General features: G+C 39.6%; 1 protein-coding gene across 4 annotated transcripts in view; it reads left to right on the top strand.

Annotated features, from left to right (window-relative positions):
• Positions 1-669: 669 nt before the first annotated feature.
• Positions 670-24,289, top strand: part of LOC131892402 (cGMP-dependent protein kinase, isozyme 2 forms cD4/T1/T3A/T3B-like) — a 34,838-nt gene continuing 11,218 nt past the window's right edge. The window contains exons 1-4 of one of the 4 annotated variants that reach the window (XM_059242261.1): positions 694-712; positions 793-908; positions 2,057-2,561; positions 19,757-19,923. In XM_059242261.1, the coding sequence (XP_059098244.1) occupies positions 2,290-2,561; positions 19,757-19,923 (439 nt within the window). In that variant the 5' untranslated portion in view covers positions 694-712; positions 793-908; positions 2,057-2,289. Of the gene's footprint in view, positions 909-2,056; positions 2,562-18,551; positions 19,155-19,756; positions 19,924-24,289 lie in introns of those variants that run through there. The other 3 variants (XM_059242262.1, XM_059242259.1, XM_059242260.1) reach the window with 3 other exon arrangements.

Below are 24,289 nucleotides of genomic sequence, written 5' to 3'. Positions count from 1 at the left end.
AACATGGGACGTGGGACGTGGAGCAAGTGGATTGGATGTCAAAGCCATGTGGCCTAGATCAAAATTGAAGTGAGTTGGCCACCCTTTGCGTACAAAAGTCACCTCTACACAAGGCTGTCTTGTGTAGAGGAGGTGCTCTTTGCTCTTCAGAGATCCTGTCCTCTTTCTCCCATTGCCCACAGGGTTGCCACTGGAGTGGGCCGTGAATGCCTGATACACAGGTGGATGTACATGTGGCCTGTGGCGACCCTGTGAGATGTGGCCTGTTCTCTTTGCTGTGCACAGACATTAGGTACACATTCAGTTACTCACTTGTATACACACTGCTCCCCAGTTGAGTCACTGCCTCTTGAACAGGGAGTGTGACTGCCTTGTCACCCCCAACACGTGTATTGCTCTCTACCTGTGTTCACTTGCTCCTCTATTGTACCTGCTTTCCAACAGGCTGAGACCCTATCCCAGGGGTTCATCATATAATCTAAAGCAAACGAGAAGCCTTGGGGTGCAAATCTAGATTGCTTGAATCAGAACTTATTGACAATTCAGTGAGTGTGATCCAGTGTGAGGTCTTTGGGTGGGAAGTCACACTGGATGAGAGGGTGAGTTGCTCATGAGCGTGCAGAGTCCTGCTCTTGCTCGTGGCCTGAACTCCTCAAGGAGTGACTTGTTCCTTCAAAGATCGACAGTTGACCAAATCTCAATTCACCCATAGGTAGGCCATATCAAAATGGCCTCAAAGTGAGGCCTACTCTGTCAGCAGTGTGATCCAAAGAATTCCCCTCTTTTGCTTAGCCTCCTGTTTGAACGGTGTCAATAATCTGATCCGGAAGTGACCTCTCCATGCCCAAGGTCGTTGGGTGGACATTTTTTTCATGTGGAACTGCAAATAGCCACACACTATAATACAGGTAAGAACAGGATTTTTAAGCACTCCATGTTCATGCAACCCGACACGTGACATAAAAATGGCCTAGTTTTGCGAATTTGTATGCTATTGTGTCGAGAGATCTCGATTTTGGGAACTCGCAGAGGGTTCAATTGCGTTTGAAATCCAAAATATCGGTGTCAAGTGTCCGATTGTTTTCGTTCGTTTTCATCTCCGAGGGGGGATGACAGATTTGGGAGTCAGTTTGAACAGGATCTGGCTATCTGAAAAATCTATAATCCCTATTAAACACTCTCCCCATGTGGATTAGTTATATGATCTGAGCCAGCCAACAGAAGTACTTAACACTACTATTCAAACTTGCTTGTGGAAAAAGAGCCACGCTTGACAAATAAGGTTGCCATCAAACACGTTCCACCACATTAGTATAGTTTTGTTGTGGTTTCATGTTCACTCCATGACAATGAAGTCCTTGATCTATTAGCTCAAATGATTGGAAATACCATTATCATATCTCCTGAATGGCTTTGATCTTCAGTTTTCCAAGCTCAACACAATGCCTTGGCTGGAAGCTCAAGAATTGAGATCGACAGTTGCGTTGTTGGCAAAGTTGTTGCAAAAACAGTCTAGTCTGTCAATAAGAATCCAGAAAATGGGTCAAATGAAAGCGGAGAGAATTCGCAGTACACTTCACTTGAAAACAAAAAACGAGCTCAAGGCTCTGATAAGAAGAGGAAAGAAGAAAACTAGCTGAAGGGTATGATGATTGGGGAGGAATCTGTCATAACATCAAAGCATGTCGATCATCACTGTGAATGATAACGTAACGTTTTCCTTCATTTCCATTCCGGGAAAAGATGAGACGAATTCTTTCTCATTGCCATTGAGTCATTGAATCATTTTCATTTATTTAAATACGAAGAGCAAAAAGTCCAAGTAAAGTACCTCCCCTCTTGACATAAAATCGAGCTACCAACCGCTCTTGTCGCTCTTTTTTAAGTTTCAAAACTTGTCATAGCAATTCAATTGTTGATGGATAAGGCAATTCTCTGTTTAAACCTTATCAACCAGCCAATTAGCCTTTGAGCCTTGTAAGTTAGTGAGGCCCTTAGAACCTTCATTGAACGTGTGTTACGACATTCCAATTCTAATTTTATCTTCCCCTTACAGGCACACAGGCTACAGGAATTCAATAGGGAATTAGTTTGCTTCCCTCTATCAGCTTTAAAGCAAGGCTCGTCGTTATCTTCTCTGTCTCAGTTGTGTTTACCGATCATCCGTTCTCGTTCCTATCCCATTTCAATCAGTGCTTGCTGCGTGAAGTGTTCAGATGCCAAAGTGTTCCCAGCGCTGTATTCTGGATCCACAAGTGTGACACTCGAACCCTGTCCATTAACATCACCATGGGCTCCACCACCGAGCTGTTGAGCCGCATCCGCGATCTCGAGATCGAGAACATGGAACTCAAGTCTAAATTGGACCAGTACCAATCCATCTTCAATGGGCCCGCAGGGGGAGCAAGTGCTCCCGTAGGAGCTCCACCTGCGCCAGCAGAGGCGGGATCCAGAGCTCGCCGAGTCAATCGTGGAATGGGAATCTCGGCTGAACCGCAATCCATGAAGAATATCAAGGAGCTCACGAATACCGTGTTCCAAGAGTACAAGAAAAATGACAGGTAAGCCAGTGGATTTGGGATCATTGCTCCTCAGGAATTTATGGTAGCTATTTTGTAAAATTATATAAATTGGTAAGATTTGTCCATGGGCTGAGGTCCAACAATACGGAATATAAGAATTATATAGTGTCGGGGTTTTTTGACCTATGCATGGTGATGATAAAATAGGTCAACAAACGGCCAAAATGGTTAAATCATAATGTATTGATAGGCGTGGAAAGCATCACAAGTACCCATCTGGCGCCTGAATATTAATTCATCTTCATTTCTTAAAAATATGATACGGTAATGTTAAGGTTATAAAAACATAACTAGAAAGTACTTGGATGAGATATTTCTTTCCGTCTTAATCCAACTTCAATCGGAGCGTTGAAGGGTTCAAAATATAAATCAATTCAGATTTACCTTCATTTATAGTGCTTATCTAATATCAAAGAAACGATAAAAAAACTATTGTGAACCTTTCCCCGTTTAATAGATGATAACAAACAAATTTCCATCAAAAATGATTCTCCAACTTGCCTAAGCCCTCGAGGCTAATTTAGAGATCCTTGACATTCCTATCGCTTTGTCTCACAAAGTTGTTGAAATATCACGTTCTTCAATTTTGAGATGACTCGTTGATCGGAAAGATAGCGGTATTAAGCCTTAAGCAAAATTTTGTTTTGAATCGGGATTTAAATGCTCTGAAAAAAGCTAGACTAATCTTCATGATTTAGAGTAAATGCAAAACTGCCTGGACTTGAAAATAGTTCAAACTGTATTTTCGGCTATCGATCCTTCTCTGAGCAATATAACTGAACTTTACATGCCTACGTTGCGTCATATTTGAAGAAGATTGAGAATTCGAGAAAAGGGAATAACTTGTCTCAATTGTTGATTTTTGCATTGCTAGTTCTGTTTCATGAAGTCGGCCTTTCAAAGACAAAAAGAACGAACATCCCTTTAGCTTCAAAAAGCCGCCTTTATTCCAATTTCACCTCAAACAAAGTTAGCCACTTATTTAACATACAGATTTTATGACCTAGATTCTGATCTAAAAACGATTTTGCCCTAAGTCGTAAATTTTAATGGCTTCTTATTTCTTGATAACTTGATTGCGCGAAAGGGAGCATTTTAGGATTCCAAGCATCGTTGAAATCGACTAGCTGTTTAGTAAATAAAACTGGACTTCTTAGTCTTGGCTTGCACTCAATGTGTTTCTCTTTCTTTGTCTTGAAGTACTTGTTAAGATGATGTTCAATCGACAAGAGTTGTTTGTGTGGGAGGATGTGCCTGAGTCTGGATCTCAACGACATCTCGAATAATTCATTCTCATTTTTGGGCACTCAAGTAGACTCTCGATCTTTGATCGCATTTGATGAGCCATTCTCATTTCAAATTTCGAACGCCATCCACCATATTTGAGCACAATGATGTGTTCACCTGTATATCTTTCCCAGAACGCTTCATTTGTTATTGTTTCAAATAGGATTCCACATCTTGTTCATCTCCTAATATAACTGTAGCTAAAGCCTCTGGTCAAGGTCCGGATTCTAGCTCGCTTAACCTTATATAAAGACATTTGTTGCTTCATTGCATTATTTTCAATTAATATGTATCTTGTCGTGTTTATTAAATATCTTTTATATTCTAAATGGGTGAGGGCTTGGTATCGCATGTACTACTGATATGGAAAGTTGAAAATTTCTCTATTGTTAACTTCAAGCCTTTTATTATAACAAAAGTGTATGACAATTTGAAGGATCCGAGTTAACTTCTAGATTTCTGGTCTGATTTAGTCTTCACATTTGATAACAATCCCGTTTTTTAAGATTATAGAGGTGGAGCTTTATCTAAAACTAATGTCAACAAATAAGCAAATCCTGAATACATTATCTAATAGTATGCAAAATATACTTTCTTGTTGTAAAGTTTTCATATTCATCTACCTAGGAGACCCAATCTCGAGGGTCTATATAACGTGGCATTATGATACATTTTATCAACGCCCTTCTTGAAAACTAACAACCTCATCACACTCAAAACTGATAAGTGCTAAAAAATCAGCACCTTTTGAGCTTTTCATCGCGAAATGAATGAGTAATGATTTACATTCTTAGCACATGTCTCCTAAGGTTGCAAGTTAAATTCCCTGCCTAAGTCAGTGTCTCCTTGTAACTGAAAAGCGAAAAGCGCCAAAAAATCCACATGCTTTACATTCCCAAATACAAAGTCAATGTAGTAAAAACCGCTTTCGAACTCTTCCGTTTGCTGCTTGCATTTATTAACACGCACAATAAATGATATGGGACATATTGAAGGAGGCTGGCTCATGTATGGTTGAGATGATGCGGACTAACATCGCTCCAAATTTGAATACAATGCTACTATTGTTCTGGGAACAAGCTCTTGACTTTGTAACACATGTCGACAGTCGTTTTTCTCTTCATTTTTGGTGAGGAGCCTTTTAAACTGGATCGCACTTGATATGGGTTAAGGTGACAATTAACGCACTAAAAGAGCCATTCAAGGGATGATTTGAGAGGTCTTTTACACATAGTGAGACCTCCCAAGGATCCAAATCCATCCCACTCACCTCAATCAAGCGCTTTTTTGCTACTGTATGGGTCAACCCAGGTGTGAATGAAGTTCAATTTTCATTCTAACTTAAAATGCACTGCAAGTTTTCAAGAGGAAATTCAAAGATTCGTGCACATTTTTTGGCTTCGAATCAATAATCGCGTTCTTGAAATGAATTTGGCTCGGATGTCAGGCATGGAAAATCATGATAATTGGCACCTTAAACCACATATCATGTGTGTTCTAGACTTTCTTCCAAGAAATGAGACATAATGTGACTAATTCAAGACAGACCTTCTATAGGTTATAAAAGGTTTATGCGAATGATTTTTCAGGTTGCCTCTGGAGTAGAGTTGTATATTAGATCCGACAGAGTCTCCGAATTTGATGAGAACTAACTTTCGTAATCCAGACACTTTATTTCATACATCCAATCCGATTTGTTTTTGCACAATCCGAATCCGAGTTCGATAGCGCTTATTTTTGCTTAATCCTTCCAGAATAGAAGTAAATTTGCTCAATTCGATCCAAATTCGAAATTTGGTCTCCTATTAATTAGGGATGACTTTGAAGGTTTAAGTGATTCCAATTTATTCTTACCGACAGGGGTTAAAAGCGTGTCATTGGCCGTGTGGGCACTTTAAGAGACTGGGACTAGTTTGGGCTGATATTTGAATTTTGCTTTTTCTCGAACCACCATGGCTTGAATCATAAATGTCATACTTTGATTATAACAACTATGAATTGATTGTAAAATTGTCAATAACTTGCCTGCCAGCCAAATGTCTTCATTTCATGTTCAAAGTTGCTAAATCAGTTGTCCACCAGGTCTCTGGCTTGTGTTATCTCGAGTGGAATAATTCAGCTCAATTCGGTCAAAAGTTTCACTGACTGAACGAGTTTAAGCTCATTTTCAATTTTAGGAACATTTTCAAGCAAGCAATTGATAAAATTTTGAGTGAAAGATGCACTTAGGCGCCCATGTTTTGATCCAAAACTATAAGATTCACGATTTAGGCCATGGTAGTGCTAAAGAAGCAAAAAAAGAACAAGTATTGGCCCAAACTTGTCCCAGTCGCCAAACACTGTCCAAACGGCCCATTACACGCTTTTAGCTCTTGGCGGTAAGCAGATAATGGAATCACATAAACCTTCAAAATCATTCCTCATTGACTTCTTATCCCAAACAATCATTCAACCTCAACCAAATGCGGAAACCAACTATCCAATGATAATTATGAAATAACAAGATTGAGTAGTGATTGAAACTAGTCGTGAACATATAAGAACTCAAATATTGATACAAAGGATGAACACATAGAATGTGAATGTAAATAAGGGGTTTCATGTTTTTGTTACAAGCTTTTCAAGTAATTAATGCCTAAATGGACCTTGAATGCATTTCGTGACACTATGCTCACCTGCACTCATTGTCAGAGTAGCCATGTTATTACCTAGAGAGGTTGTTATTTTCGATTTTTTTTTCGATTGTGTCTTTTCCAGGGAACTTATCAGTTTTACTATCTGTTTCAATTTTTCTAAAACATTTTCAGGGAAATATTCCCATGTTAATTCAAGAATAAAATCGGTTCGAACTCTGATCGTTTCGGCTTAAAGAACGTATGTTGTGAATCAAATTGGTGACATTTTTCGCAATGCTGACTCAACCGACAACATACACGTCAGTTTTGTTTTTCTTTTCTTAATGTTTTTGGTTAACTTTTCAGTTTGAAAATGCCAGAGAATCGTTCAGATTGCATTTTTGATCCTAGTTTTCCAATTGTTTTGTAACTCCAATGTTTTTTTACTCCCCTCATATTTTGAGAGCTTTGAAAAAACAACGTTTTCAAAACGACTCTGCATCAGTTTTGCCTACTTTGAAATTTTGGGTTGGATTTCAGATTCGATTGAATCCAACCTTTCAAGTTTCTGTTCACGAATTTTGTTTATATTTTTCTTCTTTTGGTTTATGTTACAATATTAATAACTGACGCTCTAATGAGTGCAATAAGCAATATAAATCCTCAAACAAACAGTTTTTTCACCACAAAAACAATATTTTTGTTTGGCTTAAGAAGCACATTTCATTACGTTTTTGGAATATGTGACAATTCAAAATGTTTTCTTGATTGAATCTCTTAAACACAATCGAAACGCGTAAATTTTCTTTGATTGTTGCACGAGAAAAGCACCGACTTAAAGAAGAAGAAAATCAATAATATTTCCCCAAAAATGGGCCTTATATGACGATTTGGAGCCAATAAAAAGGATTGTTCCTTTTACCGATGTTATTCTAACGAGATTTCACTGTATTACTGGATTTTCATAAAGCTAAATGAAGCAATCATTTCTTGCGAATGATTTGTTAACGAATTTCATGTAATTCACTCAAAGCACGCTCACATGAAATCTTGAAGGGTATCAAACTCGAATTGTGATTTCAGAATTACACAGAAACATAAGCAAGCAAATGGACCATCATATTGTATGTCAAAGATGCCCAATTCGCGCTCTCGGAACATTGAACAGTATTCACGCAACCTCGCTTCTAATATTCGTTCCTTTTGTGCTATCTATGTTCTTGTTAACCACCCTGAGCTTGGAGCAAATATTCAGGTCTTGATTTGGAGGGTGCTATTGATTTAAGCCAGTTAGTCGAGCCTAACCAAGCCACTTATTTCTACCCCAATGTTTATCCTCCAATATCAATGAACCGTTTCCTCCTCCTAAGAATTGTGTTGCAACCAATTTTTGAGCCCTCCCAATTTGGACGGTCTGGTGGATAGTATCGCCTTGATTATGATCTGCTTTTGGAGCTTGGATGTGGTCAAGCTTGATCTTAAAATGATCCCAAATTTGACCTGTCAAGTGAGTGTGCACTTGTTCTGTTGGCTTACCTTAGAACCCCCGAACCAAAACCACTTGTTGCTGAGTAGTCTCATCCAAAAGAAAGATCCTTTTCAGTGCTTGTTTTGCTGCCCATCCGATGGATGGGAGGCTCAGATTTGCATGATATCGTTTCCAGATAAGTTTGTTGGGTGTCAATGTGAGAGTAGGAATAGCATAGGGGGGTCTCAGGATCCTTTCATTGTCCTAATAACGGCCAAAGCGATTGCCAAAGATAGCGACACCCACATCAAACATGCCTAATTTGGACTAAATAGCCATTTCTTTTCGCGCTCTAGTTTCTTCTCGCAATTATTGAGTGATGAAACTGGAATGAATAGAGTAAACTCAATGTACTATTTATTTGCCCTTTTCTGCACCACCGCCTCTTTTCGGACATTATAGTTTATGTTGCAATAGGTCACGACCATAACTCGATTATATTAATTGCAAAATGATTTGGAAGAGAGAAAAATTCCCACTTTAATTAAGCCAGAGATGTAGCAATTGGTGCTTGTCGCAATTCAAAAGAAATAATTTAAAGCTTTGCTTGACTTAACAAGCCAAATCTATCTCTGAAATACTTCAACCATGTAGGCATTGGGCTGGCATGAAAAATAATGGCCAGGTTCTAAAAATGGTCACGTTCTAAAGGAATATTTTCAAGGAAACGGGTTAGGAAGATAAAACAGTTGCAATGTGCTTGTCTTATTCCATGTATCATAATTATTGCTTTGAACCTGTCAAACCAGCATTGGTATTTCTCAATTTTCCTATGAAGATTCAGATCAAAAACTAACCAAACAGAAGTATGAGATGCTAGTTGCCTTTGAACGCAATCTGTGTAAAGAAATAACACTTAAGATATTCCTTAAGAGCGCAAATCATAACAATTTTGAAAGAACAAAACTTTGTTTGATATATTTTCACACATTCATCCTAATTTGGACTAACGCGATTTAATACGCCCTCAAAATGACTATTCAACACTTTATGAAATGGCCCGCCATAATGGATTAAATTCAAGCAGATAAAATGTGGACAGAAGTTGTTTTCTGTGACCGATGGAAAATGTTTGTTCTTCGTCCAAAACTTAAGTGCAATTAGGCGGGGTCAATATCTGCTGGCTTTCAATTTATTCTGACCAATCAAAAATATGTTATTGAGGCCTAGAAATGAGGCTCCAAAACTAGGCCCTAAAAAGATTGTCTTTTGGTGATGAGTTGAATACTTGGAAACAAAAGTTGGTGTTCAAAACACTCTTGAGAATCTCTTTTCTCGTCTTGCCAGAAGGATTGCAATGTAAACATTGGCCACTTAAGCCTTTGTTTATCATGTCAACAGGGTATTTGTGGTTCAATGGGCCTCACGATGCCGTAAGCGATCGCACTTTGTGTGCACTGAAAGCAAACATGACTTGCCAAATGTCAGTGAATTTTGCTCATTTCATTCCAGCCATGTTTCTTATGTAAATCTGTGACACACATTGCACAATGAACCCTTAATATTGCGAGGAGATTCCGAATGCATAGTCTTCATTTGGCAAGGCTGCCCCTGCTTAAACTTGACTTGCATCTTTTTGGCCCCTGCGCCAAAGATGGTTGTTCGATGTTAATTCGTTCATCAACAGCGTCATTTTTCACTTCAAAATTGATGCATGAAGCAACATCCTTGACAAACTTTGTATATTTTTTTCAGTAATATTTTGCATTAATATTTGTTATCTTAAAAGATTACTCAATAGCTTTATATCAAATGATATGCAGATCCCTGAACACTTGATAAAAATGTTTACGACATAGTTTTCATCAGAATTTGGAGATTTGCTAGAGGCTGAAAGATTAAATCTAAACCTAAATCAACTGCCATTCTTTTAATTTTCAAAAACACATTTTAACAAATCTATTACGCATAAATGAGATACATAAACTTTGTATCTTGGAGTGCTGGCTATTCCATTTCAAATAGCCATTAAGGAAGTCCGCAAAAACATGACACTAAGAAGCTACCAACATTCTTAAACTACGAAAAAAATCCTCTTATAATTTTGGTGGCCATTATAACCACTATTTGGCATAAACACTTTTGACGTAACTTAATGAATTGAGAATGACGTCAAGAATGAAATGGCCACAAATTCAATTGTATATGATGTGGAAGTGCCTTAATTTAATTTTGTTCATTTTCGATTTACATTGACGAGCAAATTATAAATTGATCAAGTATTGTTTTTTAGTTTCGAGAGTCTTAGCAAATGCAAAAGAAAAAGCGAAACGAATCGACGCACATTGTTGCAATTAAAGAAATATTAAAAAAGACCAATCTCACATGCGACAACTGTGACTCCATTTCCCATTAAGACTTCCATCCCAGAGACCATACAACAATGTAGACGTTTGTTTTGAATAATGAATCTCGCGGATGAACTAAGGCGGCAATTTTTGATCCCAACAAAACCTGGAACCACGGCTCTTTTTTCCTTGCTGAGCAATATTTCACCATAACACTTATAAAACCTCTTTTTGGAGTACGTGCTTGGGATGAAAAAGATTATGGTTGTGGGTGAGTCAGGCCTCTCGTCGTTTCTTCGTGGCTTCGCGTGGGTCGGGCCAAATAAGCAGTTAAGAGCTTTCCATGTAATTATGAATGTGTGTGTGTGTGTGAGCCTCGTCTTGACTTTGCATGAATTTATGAGACCTCTGGCTATTTTTGAGCTGAGATCACTCTACCACAAGAATGGTTGGGAAAGAAATCGGCCACAAGAAAAGGAGACAACGTCCCTTTGTTGGGCTTTATCCTCGAGTTGTTCCTCGCCCAGCTTTGTTTGTGGCCTCAAAAACTCATTGAGCTCCAAGCTTTAAATGATACCCATATTTTCTTAGCATGGCCCCGCCTAGTATGACTTTCAATTAAAGCAACCGCGGTTTTATCAAAGCCTCAATCACAGAAGTGAGTAGAGATTGCACTGATCCCTAAAAATCTTGACGTCCGAAGTATTGCAAAAAAGGCATGAATTAGGTTTGTTGAGCGACACACATTTCTTTCCGCAATGGTCACGCAACCTAATCAATCTGTTTTCCAGTAAAAGCATCCCTGAAGTCTTAGGCCCTGTGAATTTTTAACTATACCAAAAGTTGATACTCATTTCTTAAATTGTTCTCTCTTTTGCAAATTCGAAAAGAATTTGGGGTAAGTAAAAATGTGGATCTACCATCTACCAACACCGTATGTTGGCACGAGTAGAAAGCGTGTTCGTGTGTCATCAAGTTCTTTTGTCTTGTCATTTAGGTAGCTTTTACATCCACTTAGCTTTTTATTTCCTTGCTCTTGTCCCGAGGTATTGAAAATTCGGTTTCTTGTCTCGATGTTTGTTTCTTATCTTCTCGGTTTCCATTCCCGTCGACAGAGCAAAAAGCCATTGGCAAAAAATAATCCTCTATCTCAGGTGTGCTTTACAATCGTAATTCACCGCTCTGTGTACATTACCCAACGTTTTACGAGTCCATTTCTCTCGCATCTCCGATCCTTCAGTGGACAATCTATAAAGAGAGATATAGGTGCAAACACATAATTCCTCGGATGTGATTTTCTGATTACGACACGAGCAAATTTAGGCCTGGACTATTGATAAGATGATAAATCACTTTGCAAGCCTTACGGTGGTTTGAAGCGTGGGTGGTTGACGAGCTTTTTTAGTGCAATGTGACGGTGACGTTCGAGGGAAGGTTGGTTGGCTGGTTGGTCGGATGGTTTCAGTAAGAAAGAAAGAGAGTAAGACGAGCCCTGCCCTTTTCTCCCTCTCATTCTTCCTCTCCTCAGGGCTCGGACCACTGTTTTAAGTGTGGACAGTCTGTTATTTCAAAGCATAGAGTCATTATAAGACTAATTTTCGAAATCTTGCATTTACGTAGGTTCAAAGATAAATGATAATTCTATGTAAATTTCAATATTTGGTTCTTGTTTGATAACTAGAACCCGATTGGTTGATAGGTAGTATTGGACAGTCTCAAAAGCCAGAGTGATGCTCTAAAATACTAACCAGATCGAAAGGATGATGAAATGAAATAAGTCTTACTAAACAAGATCAGAACTTTTGTGGAAAGGTAAGTTCGAAACAGAGTAAAAAAGGAAAAAGAAAACCAAGGAGGGGAGGTAAAAGAGTGAAGTTTTAAAAGATGACAAAAATGCCAGGAAAGAATGATCGTCATTGCACCATGACAAAACGTTTCCAAGGGCAATGATCAGAACCTCGTCAATTGTTTGCGAAATTGAATTAATCACAATGGCAATTACATTGGTTTGAAATTTAGATACGTGTAAATTCTTTGTTTCCAGGCTTTTCAATTGTCGGTCAATTACACCAAAGAAATTGCAATACAATAAGTTGTTCAGAGCATTGTCAAAATACAGGTTAAAAATTGGTTAAAATCAAAATTTTTGGCCTTGGAAGACAGTAAGTAATTGAGAGCAACCCAAAAGTGTGCCTCAAAACTCGTCATTTGCGTTAAAATGTACCTATAACTGAACTTGCTCAATCATATTGGCTTGAATGCATTTAATTAACACTGCAATTACCAATGGTTCAAATTAAAGTAGGTGAAACACTGTAATGGTATTTATTGTGATTGCAATTTCATCATTGGTCTGGTATTGACCAAGCTCAAAATGATGGCGCTTGAATAGGCGGTGGTGCCAACGATGCTGCAATCCATTCCTCTTCAGGTTGTCCTTTTTTGCCCATGACAGACATTCCAAGATTGAGCCAATCACCAGCCAAGTCTCAGCCTTCTTCCACTCACTTCATTAAATTCTCAGGATCCCCTAAATAAGATCTTTTTTGGTGTGTAGGCTCAGACTGAGAAGTTGATCACCGGATCAGCCGGCAAGAAAAATCTTTTAGCCCGAAGAAAGGTAGCAATTTCAAATCGTTAATAACTTGAAATAGATCCCCAAGCCCAGTGGTTTTGGTCGTCTATAATGCTAACTTATCAATAGGGAATGTAACTTTTATTCTTCAAATGAATATTTCATTGTTTTGAATGACGAAAACTGCTTAGTCCCTACGTAATAGTCTGATACTTTTAAGAAAACGAAGTTTAACCTGAATAATGCATCATTAGAGCAAGGCTAGGCAAATGTACTTTTACTATTCACTTTCCAAGGGATACGTGTATAATGTTGTTTTTGATGACGTGACAATCATGCTGACATGAAAAAAACAATATTAAGATGTTTTAATATGCAAATATGTTCATGGCACCTTCAGAGGATACCACTAAAAGATCAGCAAAGGAGGAATTATGATCACGGCCCCTGTCAATTTTCGTTGAAGAGGACTATGAGTGCTTGTTATTCTAAGTTTCCCTGACAAGGGTTGATTGAAGGTGCATTGATCAGCAGCCTCAATTTGTGGGATCATCCTCGGTGATCTGAGCTGATTTGCAAGGCGCTTGAAAAATGATCGTGTCAGGTTGGTGATCGCGCTTCATTGACTCCATCCATCTATCTATCCATCCACAAAGGTCACAAGCACACTCTCAGTCTCAACCACATTTTGGCTTCCTGGAAGACATCCAAACGTGGAGGACAGGATTCAGGAAACGCTTTCTACCGTCAGATGGCGCTTGTATAGGCTTTTTGCTCCTACAATCGATTTACTACATGACGATAATTGTATGCCGATTCATTAAAATGGCTCTTCATCTGTGGGTGTGATTAAAGTCCAAAAGTTTCCTTGAGAAAGGTTTGGGAGGAGACCTGAACGGGGAACCTCTCTCATGCCAGGGAACTGCACTAGCCACTTGGCCATGCGTCTTGTAAATTTCTCAAAAAGTTGTGTGAAAGTTTTCTAGATTTGCATTTTTTATTTAGACTCGATAAAAGTGCACTTGTTTCCAGACCTGGAAGGTAGCAGTCCATTGGCAAGAACCACGAGAGACTGGATGAAGTTTTGGCAACTGCCAATGGATAATCCTCTACCATTGTTTCTGCCACTATCAACAAATGTTGAATGCTGAAAGAAACAAATTGCAGCCAGTTATCTCTCGGTCCACCACTTTGATTCTTGGAAGCAAGTTTTGTATCGGAAAGGAATCTCAATTGACCTCGTTGCATTTTGGCCCGATCACTTCTTTTTCGGGGGGATGGAATGGCTTTTTATTGGGATGAATTATGTGCACATTGTGCTTTGAATTACCCAGACTGTTCAAATTGGTTTTTTTTCCTACAGGTAAGCACACTCGCGTCAAAACCGAATGGAGTGAACGTGGTTTGTGCGGAACAACAAATCTAGACTACTCATCCCCTAAAATGAATGAAGGTTCTTTTGTTGAAATTATCCTATCGTAAAGCTTGAGAGGAAGTGAGTATCCACAAAAAAGATTTACAATCAGACAATCTAGATTGTAAAATACAGGGGAAAACAAACTGTGATAGTTATAGAACTGTGCGATCTTCGTGGAGATCTCTGCCAAAAGAGGGAGGACACTCTTCAATCAGAGGGCTTTTTTTGTATTACCATGCAGGCAACTCATGCCCCATGGTATATGCATTTTAAGTTATCTTTGCAATGAAAGATTCTGTTTTGGCCATGGTTAGAATAAAAACTAGTGATGCGGAACATCTTCACTTGTCGAACTTTCACCTTGGATCTTGAGTTCATGATTGTCGTTTCTTGATTGAAGAGCTCTAATATCTAAATACTCACTCATGCGCGCCATTTTCCTTTTAACTAATGACTAGGGGGCCACAAAGCGGATAACAAGGATTCAAAAGAAAGGCAGTTTTGAATACAAATGGTGGCCAATCTCGAATCAATAAAGTCTGGACATTATGCTTGATTGTGGTAGAAAATGTTGAATCACATAACGTGTCAACAATAATGATTAACTCTTAAAGAGTCCTTCCTGTTTAGACATGATGCGTTGAAGGCATATCATTCGCATTTTTGGCCTCTTTATTCCATGATAACAATATGTAGTAAAGTTTTCCTCGCCAAAAACACACTTCAAACTGACCTTGTGGGCTCAACCTCATTTTGTGGTTGCAATGAGTGCTCTCACAATTATATCTGAAAAGTATTTCGACAACAAGAAAACAATTTGAACCATTTGGGGTGCACAAATGGATGGCATGAACACTGTAAATCATGCGTTCAAAACCGAAGGTATCTTTTTTTGTACATTTAATGCCTGTAAGGCATTAGGTCAAATCTATTACTCAACCACACATGTTTCGTTCATTTGTGACATGAACTAATTGCAACTCCACGAATGTTTGGGAAAGGAATGAATTATAATGTCCCATGTATTCATTAAACCCCATTTTCCACCCTCAAATCAAAGTGATATTTTTCGCACTCTCCTAATATCTACGTGTTTTCGCTCGTATTCGAGGCTTCACAATGAGTAAGTAGGTGGACTTATAATTGGCCTGTCAGCTGTTTGCGCTTATTTTGAGGCCTCTTTAACCTATCCTTCCAATAAAAAAGGGCCAGATGGAAAGTTACGGTCAGATCTGAGATCCCCAATCCGCCTCCATCCTCATGGACCGAGGCGTCGTCGTCTTCATCAAAAATGATTGTAGTCATCTCATGTATGTAGAGAGTGAGTGCTTTCCATCAAAACATATCCAACACTTCAGGCGTGAAAATAGCTGTGGAAGTGTAAACACATTTCTGCTCGTGTCTGGATAGATAAATGTATCAAAAGCGGCCTACATGTGTATAATTGTTCGCCACTCATGACCTCCAATGGCTCATCCAGTCAAGAGCTCGCAGGCAAATTTTCCCGAGTTCTCAGCTTCCACTCTATAGCAAGAGCAGCGCTCTTGGCGGACACTTCAGAGTTTAGACGATGGGAAAAGGTACTTGTGCTCGCGTGTGTGCTTCGCCAGAACTCTCGCCCTGCTTGCTTCATGAAGCGCAGCAATACATGTGTAGATGTCAAAAGAGATGGTTGCTAACCCGGCACTGGGTTTTGTGTCTAATTGATGGAATCTTTTTGAATTTTAGAATTTTTGTTGGTAATATAGGTACAGAGGAAATTGCTTCCATAAAGATACTTTGACCTTTGAACGCCATTTATCAATTGGTTTTGAGCGTTCTGAAGCATATATGGTCTAATGGAGTTTTTGAGTAGTACGGACAGCCTCCCTGTTTAGTCATAAAACGAGGTTGAAAGTTAGGACTACATGTTTAACCATTGGAAATGATGAGAAAATTAAAGTCAGATAGTTTACTGGATACTTACAGTTGCAATTCTTATCATTTGTTATGTGGGTATCCTTCAAGTTCAAAACAATGCTTAAGTTTGATACTATGGTTACATTTGAGAAAAACAAGCAAGTTTTGTCAAATGAATGTGTTTTATTCATGACTTATTTAACTGCAGAAAAAAACATGCCAAATATGGTTACACATATGTCTCATTTATGTAAAGCCAATCTTTACCTAGCAAATTGGCAACACGCTTTAGTCAGTGATTTTCTTTGCTCCGTGTTAGCAATTTCTGGATTGCGCTAGCATTTTACATGTGTAGAACTAGGGGAAGATGTAAAGAGCTGTAGATGAACAGCTGAGTTGAGTGGTCTGCAATTCAGCGCTGTGAGAGCGCGCGATGCAAGGGGATCAATTCTGGTTGCGATGCCAATAGTAGTCAGTTCGGTGTTCTTGGCTTCCAGAGGAGGAACCTTTTTGATGGACATGGACTTGAATGCCTCTTAACCCTAAAGACTCTCGCCTTTGTTTCCCAAGTGTTATGTGTTGTGAAGTGTTGTGAAAGTTATTCGGAGGGCAACAAGTGAGGCTAGGGATCCTTCTGAAGTGTTCGGAGATCATCATGCAAAGAGGCACAAGAACGAGTCTGAGCACAGGGAGAACCAAAGGGCAGAAACCAGTATTTCAAGGATACTGCTACCCTCCGGGTTTCCCTTTAAGATTGTCGTCTTTGACTGAGGTGTAGCACACGTTTGAGAGACAGGATATGAGTTTTATGTTGTTGAACCCCCAAGTTCAATTCGAGAGTCACTTGAAAGATTCCTTCTGCCTTCGAAGATTTCTACGGTGGAAGTTTTTTTGGAGCTTCCTTTTTGTTCAAGTTCGTGGTCATTGATGGATGGTCGTGTTTGCCATGAAATCAGACGGTTGGAAACAAATTGTTGCAAGGAACCACGAGAATTGGAGGTCTTTGCAAAGAGAACGGCTCGCAATCTCTCTTGCTCGGACATTTCGTTGGTTCCTCGACTAATTTTGATTTTTACCCATGTTGATGAGAAAGTTTTGGTTCAAATGTCTCCGTCAGTTGCAAGAAAAAGAGCGAAACAAACATGTTCTTCACCAAACCGTCGTTGAAAATAGATAGTCTACAATTATTGGATTAGTTGTCAATACTCTGAGAACAAGTCTCTAAAAGGCATGAACATTTGACATTGACAGACAGGAATACAATAGCAGTCGACGACGAACTGGAAGTTGTTGTGAAGTAAATAGTAATTGCACACGAAATGGCTGGAAGCACACGAAAAATGTTCGTTTTTGCATGACGGTAGAACACATTTTTGCGATTTCAAACCACGATAACTATGGTTACAAGTGTTGTGCAAGTCTCGCTCTTTTGATACCGACAAGATTGAGTGGCGAGCTTGCAAGTAAATAAAGATAATCACCGGTGTTAGATTGATTTTTAAAGGTAATCCGTGGCCTTGAGAGTGTCCTGCAATGAGTCAATTTCGTGTCGGATTCCAATTATCACGCACGTATTATAATCTCAGCCATAAGAGGGTGTTCTTTTTTAGTACAAACAACTCTAGTGATTCGATATCTTTCATGGGACCGCATCCCACATCCAGACACGCCCTTTAGCATTGGATTGTCAGAAAAGAAAACCCATTCACGCCTCTCAAGCACTTTTAAGGGGAAAATGAAATGGCAGAAATTGAATTGAGGCGTTCGACCAGAAACGAAAATGCACAGACATGGTCGCAAATACCCCGAAGAAACCGCGATAATCCGGTCCTAATTTGATTCCGATATCATGAGATTGAAAGGGGCGCAAATTAGGTCTGGGAAGCCATTAACTCACACTGCTCCAAAGCCGGTTTTCTTCACCACTTAATCAGGGACGAGTTTCAACTAATAGATTCATTAGAGCCCTAAAATTACGGGCCCTGCCTGCACTTTTCGCGACCGAGAATAGGGCCGAGATTTCTTTGGTTTTTAGCCCTCCATTCACATTACACGGATTCATCACGGCAAGGCAAATGAATGCATCTGGCATATGGTATGTGCAGTAACGGAGGAGGTTGGTGTAAGTTGTTCGTATCTGGTTAATTAGCACCCAGTCCTCTCCGTGAAACACGTCACAGCCACGACCCATAGACCTCCATTCCCAGTAAGGATTGGTAGCATCTTGTTAGTTCACATCTGTGGGTCGAAGCGGTTATCTGAGGAAGAGATCGCATCAAGTTTGTGAGACCAAATCAAGGTCAGGAGGGGCCTCTGGGTTGTTTCGCACCAAATCCCCGGGTGACATGATTTCACTTCGTCAAGTAGCAAAACTTTCCTTTGGCATCTCGTACGTGATTAAACCTCGTGATTCTGCTCAAAAATAGACCCGAGAATGTATCACTGGTAAAACCGTCTCCGAACACTTTGGATTGAACAGCACTTAGTATAAACGGAGACAGACATACGTTATACCTCTATAGATAGACATCTCTGAGCATCATGGCCTCTTTGAGAGAGCTGCAGAAGTCTCTTGGCCTCAAGATTGAAGAGGTCAAGCAACGAGACTCCCTGATTGACTCGCTTGAGCGCGAAGTCCGGCAACGTGACCGCCAAATCACCGCCATGCAGGCCGAACTGGACAAGTTCAAGCAGATCCTGAAGCCCATGACTCAGCAATTGGCCCAGAACATGTCCATCCAGGCCATGGTCTTGGATGATAATTACCGCCCTTCACCGCCAGGTCGAGATGGCCATGGATCCTTGGGCTTGAGCTCCTTGGGGAGTGGCCTTCATAAGGCCAAGGATAAGATCGAGGGCGTGGCTAATCGGATGAAGCGAATTGCCATCTCTGCCGAACCCACCAAGAAAGGCCCAGTTAACGCCAAGGATATGATCATCAACCGAATTGAGAAGGGAGATGTGTAAGTCTTTAATTGGAAAGGTTAATAATAATATAACCCAGTTGCATACTGCTCTTAAAAAGCTGGGAGTGATTTAAAAAAGGTATCGATCTTTATTCGGTTTCTTGATAAAAAAAATAATCATGAGCCTTGTTTTACGTTGTGAGGGCTTAAGAGCGAGAGTTTAACCTAGAGGGCTAGACAAGCCCTCTAGTTTAACCTATTTCCAATTGGCGCCAAATTTGAAGTGATTGTAGATCTGTCCTTTTTTGCGTTTGCCGTCAAAGGGCAAGATTTATGGTCTACTGTAGATTGACGATTCGGTTGGAAATTGTTGCCTGGAAGTGCGAAAATGAATTGAGCATTTTTACCAGTGACGTGTCGAATTCGTGTTTGTATTAAACCCCCACCCCACGAAAAATGACTTTTCAATCGACGCTCTCATCTGCTTAGCAAATTGATCTCGGATTGATCGCTTTCGTGATGATGACTTGCTGGAAGGAGTTCTAGACAAATGCTGCAATTCCAACCACTTCATCATCATCATCTGAATTTGAAGCGTTCATCTCACCTTTTGTCGTCGGGCTCTAATAATGGTGTCCCCTTTTGATTTGGTTTTCCAGCTCGCGCAACCTCATCAAGTCAGCCATTATGGACAATGACTTCATGAAAAACCTGGAACCCACTCAAATCAAGGAGATTGTTGATTGCATGTACCCAATTGAGTACACACGAGGATCCTTGATCATCAAAGAAGGCGATGTGGGAAGCATCGTGTATGTCATGGAAGGTAAGTGTGTCCAGAAATCCTAATCATAGCCACAACAACAATAACTACAACTACAACAACACACACCAACCACAAGAAAACGAGCGTTTGGACACCCTTAAATAGACGTGGTGTGCTTGGGCCTGATGGAGCTTGACTTATTTTCAAAACTCGGTGCCCACGATCAATCAGGGAAAGAAGTCGAGGTTCGTGTGCCCAAAGTCTCACTGGGTGTGTATGTAGAACACTCATAGATCGTCTTGGTCTGAAACCTCCAAAATTGGCGGCGATAAGGATTTCTTGACATGTCAAAAAAGAGTCCCATCGTTCCCAAGACGCCCACGCGTCCCACAAGAAGTTGGCATGACCAAATTTGAGCCCAGAAATGATGATCATACTTAATCTTTTTTTTCCAGTTTTCGAGATTCTAGCCCACCCTAGGAATAAAAAAAAGACCAGCTTCCATGGTTTTAAACATGAACCTAGATTTGAGAACCAAGACAGAATTGAAAATGGATTATGGCAAAAGTGATTGCATTTGAAATCCCTTAAAATTGGCTTCACCTTGAACATATTTTCCCAAAAATGGCTTTAATAATGCACATTTTTAAGCAAATACTAACTATAAACCTCCAGTTCTGAGTCACTAAAGACGACTTACCACAAATGTTCAAAAATTGTTGTTAAAAACACTGTCGTGATTTTCATGACATGTCGTGATTTCAGTTGTGCTCAATAATGAATCTCGATGGTTTTGGGGGAGCAATTCCGGAAGCGTTTTTCTTTTACGCTCTTGAAACTTGCTTAAAAGAAGATACCGAAGTGGCCAAAGGTGCCATAATTGGGCTAAAGCTACTTACTTTAAAAGGAGCCGATTTCGAAATCTCGTTGTCACACTTTGAAGGGACTAATCAAAATGGCAATGAATGGATGTTGCTATCTCTTGCGTCAGTGTCTCAAGTGCGGGTAATTCTTGGCACTCTCCATATTCGTTTATCGGCAACTCCGTATCAGATTAGAAGAACGAAGCGTCGCCCCCTTATTCGGGGCATTCGGGGCTTCATTCGGGGCTTTCGTTGCCTTCTTTGCATGTTCAAATGAATGTCGGTATCTGACCTCTCTCTCTCACACACACACACACATTGGATGTGATATTGGTGCGGCGAACACCATAACTTTTGGACTCCTCATCAATCCTCCAAGGGTTCAATTCGATATCTATGGTATCGGGAGGCCACATGCAAAATTTGAATGGTCGGGAAACAATAGAGTTACTTTTAACATCATGAGCTGAGGACGTCATCAAAAGCCTTGCTTTCAATACTAGAAATAAACTGAACGCCCACTCGAAAACCACTGCTGTTCAAATTTGTGGTATTCCACGATGGTTGTTGCAATCGAAATGGGACGAGGTTCTTTGAATTTCACTTCGAGTCATGGGATCACCATGAGAAAAACATTGATTCATTGCATTGGCAAGAGCCATAATTTGAACGCCTTTAAAAGCACTTTTTAATTGTAATTCAAATTTCATTGTAGCGATTAATTGATCTTCTTTTGGCATTGCTTCTTACTTATGTTGGATTTTAGTTCAATAATTTACTTCGAAATTCATCAAGAAATTTATGAGAATTTTCATGCAACAAAACAATCTAACGCTACAATAGCTGAAACTAAAAGTTTTTTGGCTCAGCGAAGTATGTTATGTAGACATAAAAAACTTTTTATCATGGCCAGCTGCCTTACATGAATCTACCAATACCTTAATGTATTTGAATGCGCAAAAATTGGCATTTGGCTCACCAAGAATAGTATGTCCAAATAACAAAACACTCCAAGATCGTAAGTTTGATTAGTCACAACAGGAGCAAATTAGTCCTTTGCCATTCAAAAATAAAAATATTTCGGGATCTAGCACTTCTCTTTCTTCTCCTAGTTTGGTTGCCACACTTGGTCTGACGTAAGAAATAAGCAATCACGTAATTATCCAGTCACTTATAGATTTAGACTTGGTTCAAAAAGGCCGATTATTCATAAGATCCAGCTCGCAGCCCAAAGTGCTATGTATATAGAGCGCGAAATTCAAAATGAGTGTCATGATTAGACTCTGCAAGTGCAAGCAGAACAGGTTTCAGCTGATCACCGATCGCAATTGGCATTTTTCGACAATGAAGCACCAACCAACCAATCTTCCAAGCGAGCAAGAAGCAACCACTGACACCCCTCCAATGCATTCACCTTTGGGAAGGGCAGAGAAATTATATTGCCCATGGCGTCGTGAAGCGAGCACTTCCCTGATACTGAGAGCAAAGCACAGTTTTACCACGAGCCATGAGAAGAACGAGGAGTCAAAGGGCTTTTTTTGATGCCACTCCAATTCCAGAGCTGGCCAGGATTGCCCAATACAGATAACCTGATGCCTCGGCATACAGACACACACACACATACGCTTTCAGCACCGACGTTTCATCCATCCATGGATGACGATGATCTCATAATTTTCGAGATCCCACGAGTCAATCAAAGTGATTCATTTCCCTTGAACCCCTTTTTCAAATTCCATTCCGCAGTTGACATCAGCTGCTAATCAGAATCAGATACGACAACAAGAAGACCTTCAACAAAAGAAAAGAAGTCAAGCCAAAATGTGATTGCTCTTGGAAGGGAAGCCATAATGATCAGATGGTTGCTGAAACGAATTAGGTAGACCACTGTAAGTCTCTAGCATATGTACTCTTCTTGCTGTACCGTAGTTGTTACACTTAGAGCCGAAATTGATGGCAGTAAATTGATCAACCTTCGCTGATCCTATTTTTCTAGCCTTGAACAATGCAACCACTTTTGAGAGTTGATTGCAATTTGGATATGAATTCGTTGTAATAAGATCACTCATCCGAGGCATGTTCTCCTTTTAACGAGATGTAACATTTCCCGACGAACCATGATGACTTCTGAGTGTGCACTCAACAAGATGTTATTGGAGGGCTCTCGTTGGTGTCATTGTGCTAATTAAGCCTGCTTTTATGAGCGGCTTGAAGTGGAATCATTTGAAATCCATTTAGTATGCCCATAAAGATAACTTTCTCTTCATTATGAAACCTAATCTCACCTTAAGAAGCTTTGATTCATCATCCCAGATTTTGGCCTTTAACCACTGATTTTTGGACGCTATTTTTGGCACCTTCCAAGCGGAATCATCCACAAAGTAAACATGAGGGAGGAAAGACGGAGATACTGGAGCACACATTGACAGTCTGATGATGAAATTTGATCACTGATGGGGGTGATTGGCTTCGTTCTCCATCCACCCACCATTGTCTGGCGATTTTATCGGCTCAAGCCGTGACGAATAGCTCGTCGATCCAACAGTGAAAAGCTGTTTTTTTTATATCTGAAAATCCAGACCCGGCTTTTCTTCTTTGGACACATGTCCTTGTCGTTTGAATCCTGTTTCTAAGGATTACTCGGTTGAAAAGGCTTTATTAAAGGTGGAGAGTGGAAGGATTTGTTGTGTGTCCGTTTAAGGTCTTGAATTGAATTACTTTTCCAAAGGTTGAACCCGTCGACATTTTTGAAGTGTTCGAGGTGTAAGTTTCAAATAAAGAAAAATAATTCAAGATTTACAGATGTTGTGCACTTATAACCAAGATGAATATTCAAAATCACACGCCTACCATTTAAAACACGAATAAAGAAATATTTACAGTTATTTCATTGAGATTTATCGAAACGCTTGTTGTACTTGTCCTTCACAATTACGCCGATGACAACCATTTTACAAGGTCGGACATTTTTCAAAACAAGTAAGCTTTGATGGAGTTTGCGTTAACACTTGTATGATTCTATTGCGTTGAATGTGAGGATGTTGGATGAAAATCTGAAATTATTTCTATATTTTCTGAAGGTCTGAGTCGTCATAAACATTCAATATGATAGTCTTAATGACCCTTAACGAGGTCTTTTATTTTTTAAAATAAAAACTCTCAAAGCAAGGTTGACCTTCAAATTTGTATCAAATATATGAACATTTCGATCACACCTCGGAAAGCTGGGTCCTTTACTTGTAAACTAGTTATGAGCTCACCCTCTGAAAGATTACTCAGCACTATTACCGTACTTGTTAAAAATAGTTCAACTTCAAAGTAGACACATCTAGACATTTCAAAATCTTGTCAGGTTTTGTATTCATTTCAGTTTTGTGGGACTAACATTTGATTTGACAGTTTGACTTTTATTCCAAGGGCACATTTATTCGCACAATGTTGTTTTTGTTAATTGGGCCCAGGCGTAATAATAGATTAGGACAAAGATCAACATTCATATAGCTGAATTACTCACTCCTGTTCTGTTTCACATTTAAAACGAGCTAAAATGGTCTGTTTTTGAT

This window comes from Tigriopus californicus, chromosome 12, assembly GCF_007210705.1.
Source record: "Tigriopus californicus strain San Diego chromosome 12, Tcal_SD_v2.1, whole genome shotgun sequence".
NCBI classification, from domain to species: domain Eukaryota; kingdom Metazoa; phylum Arthropoda; class Copepoda; order Harpacticoida; family Harpacticidae; genus Tigriopus; species Tigriopus californicus.
This window is presented reverse-complemented; position numbering and strand designations above follow the sequence as displayed.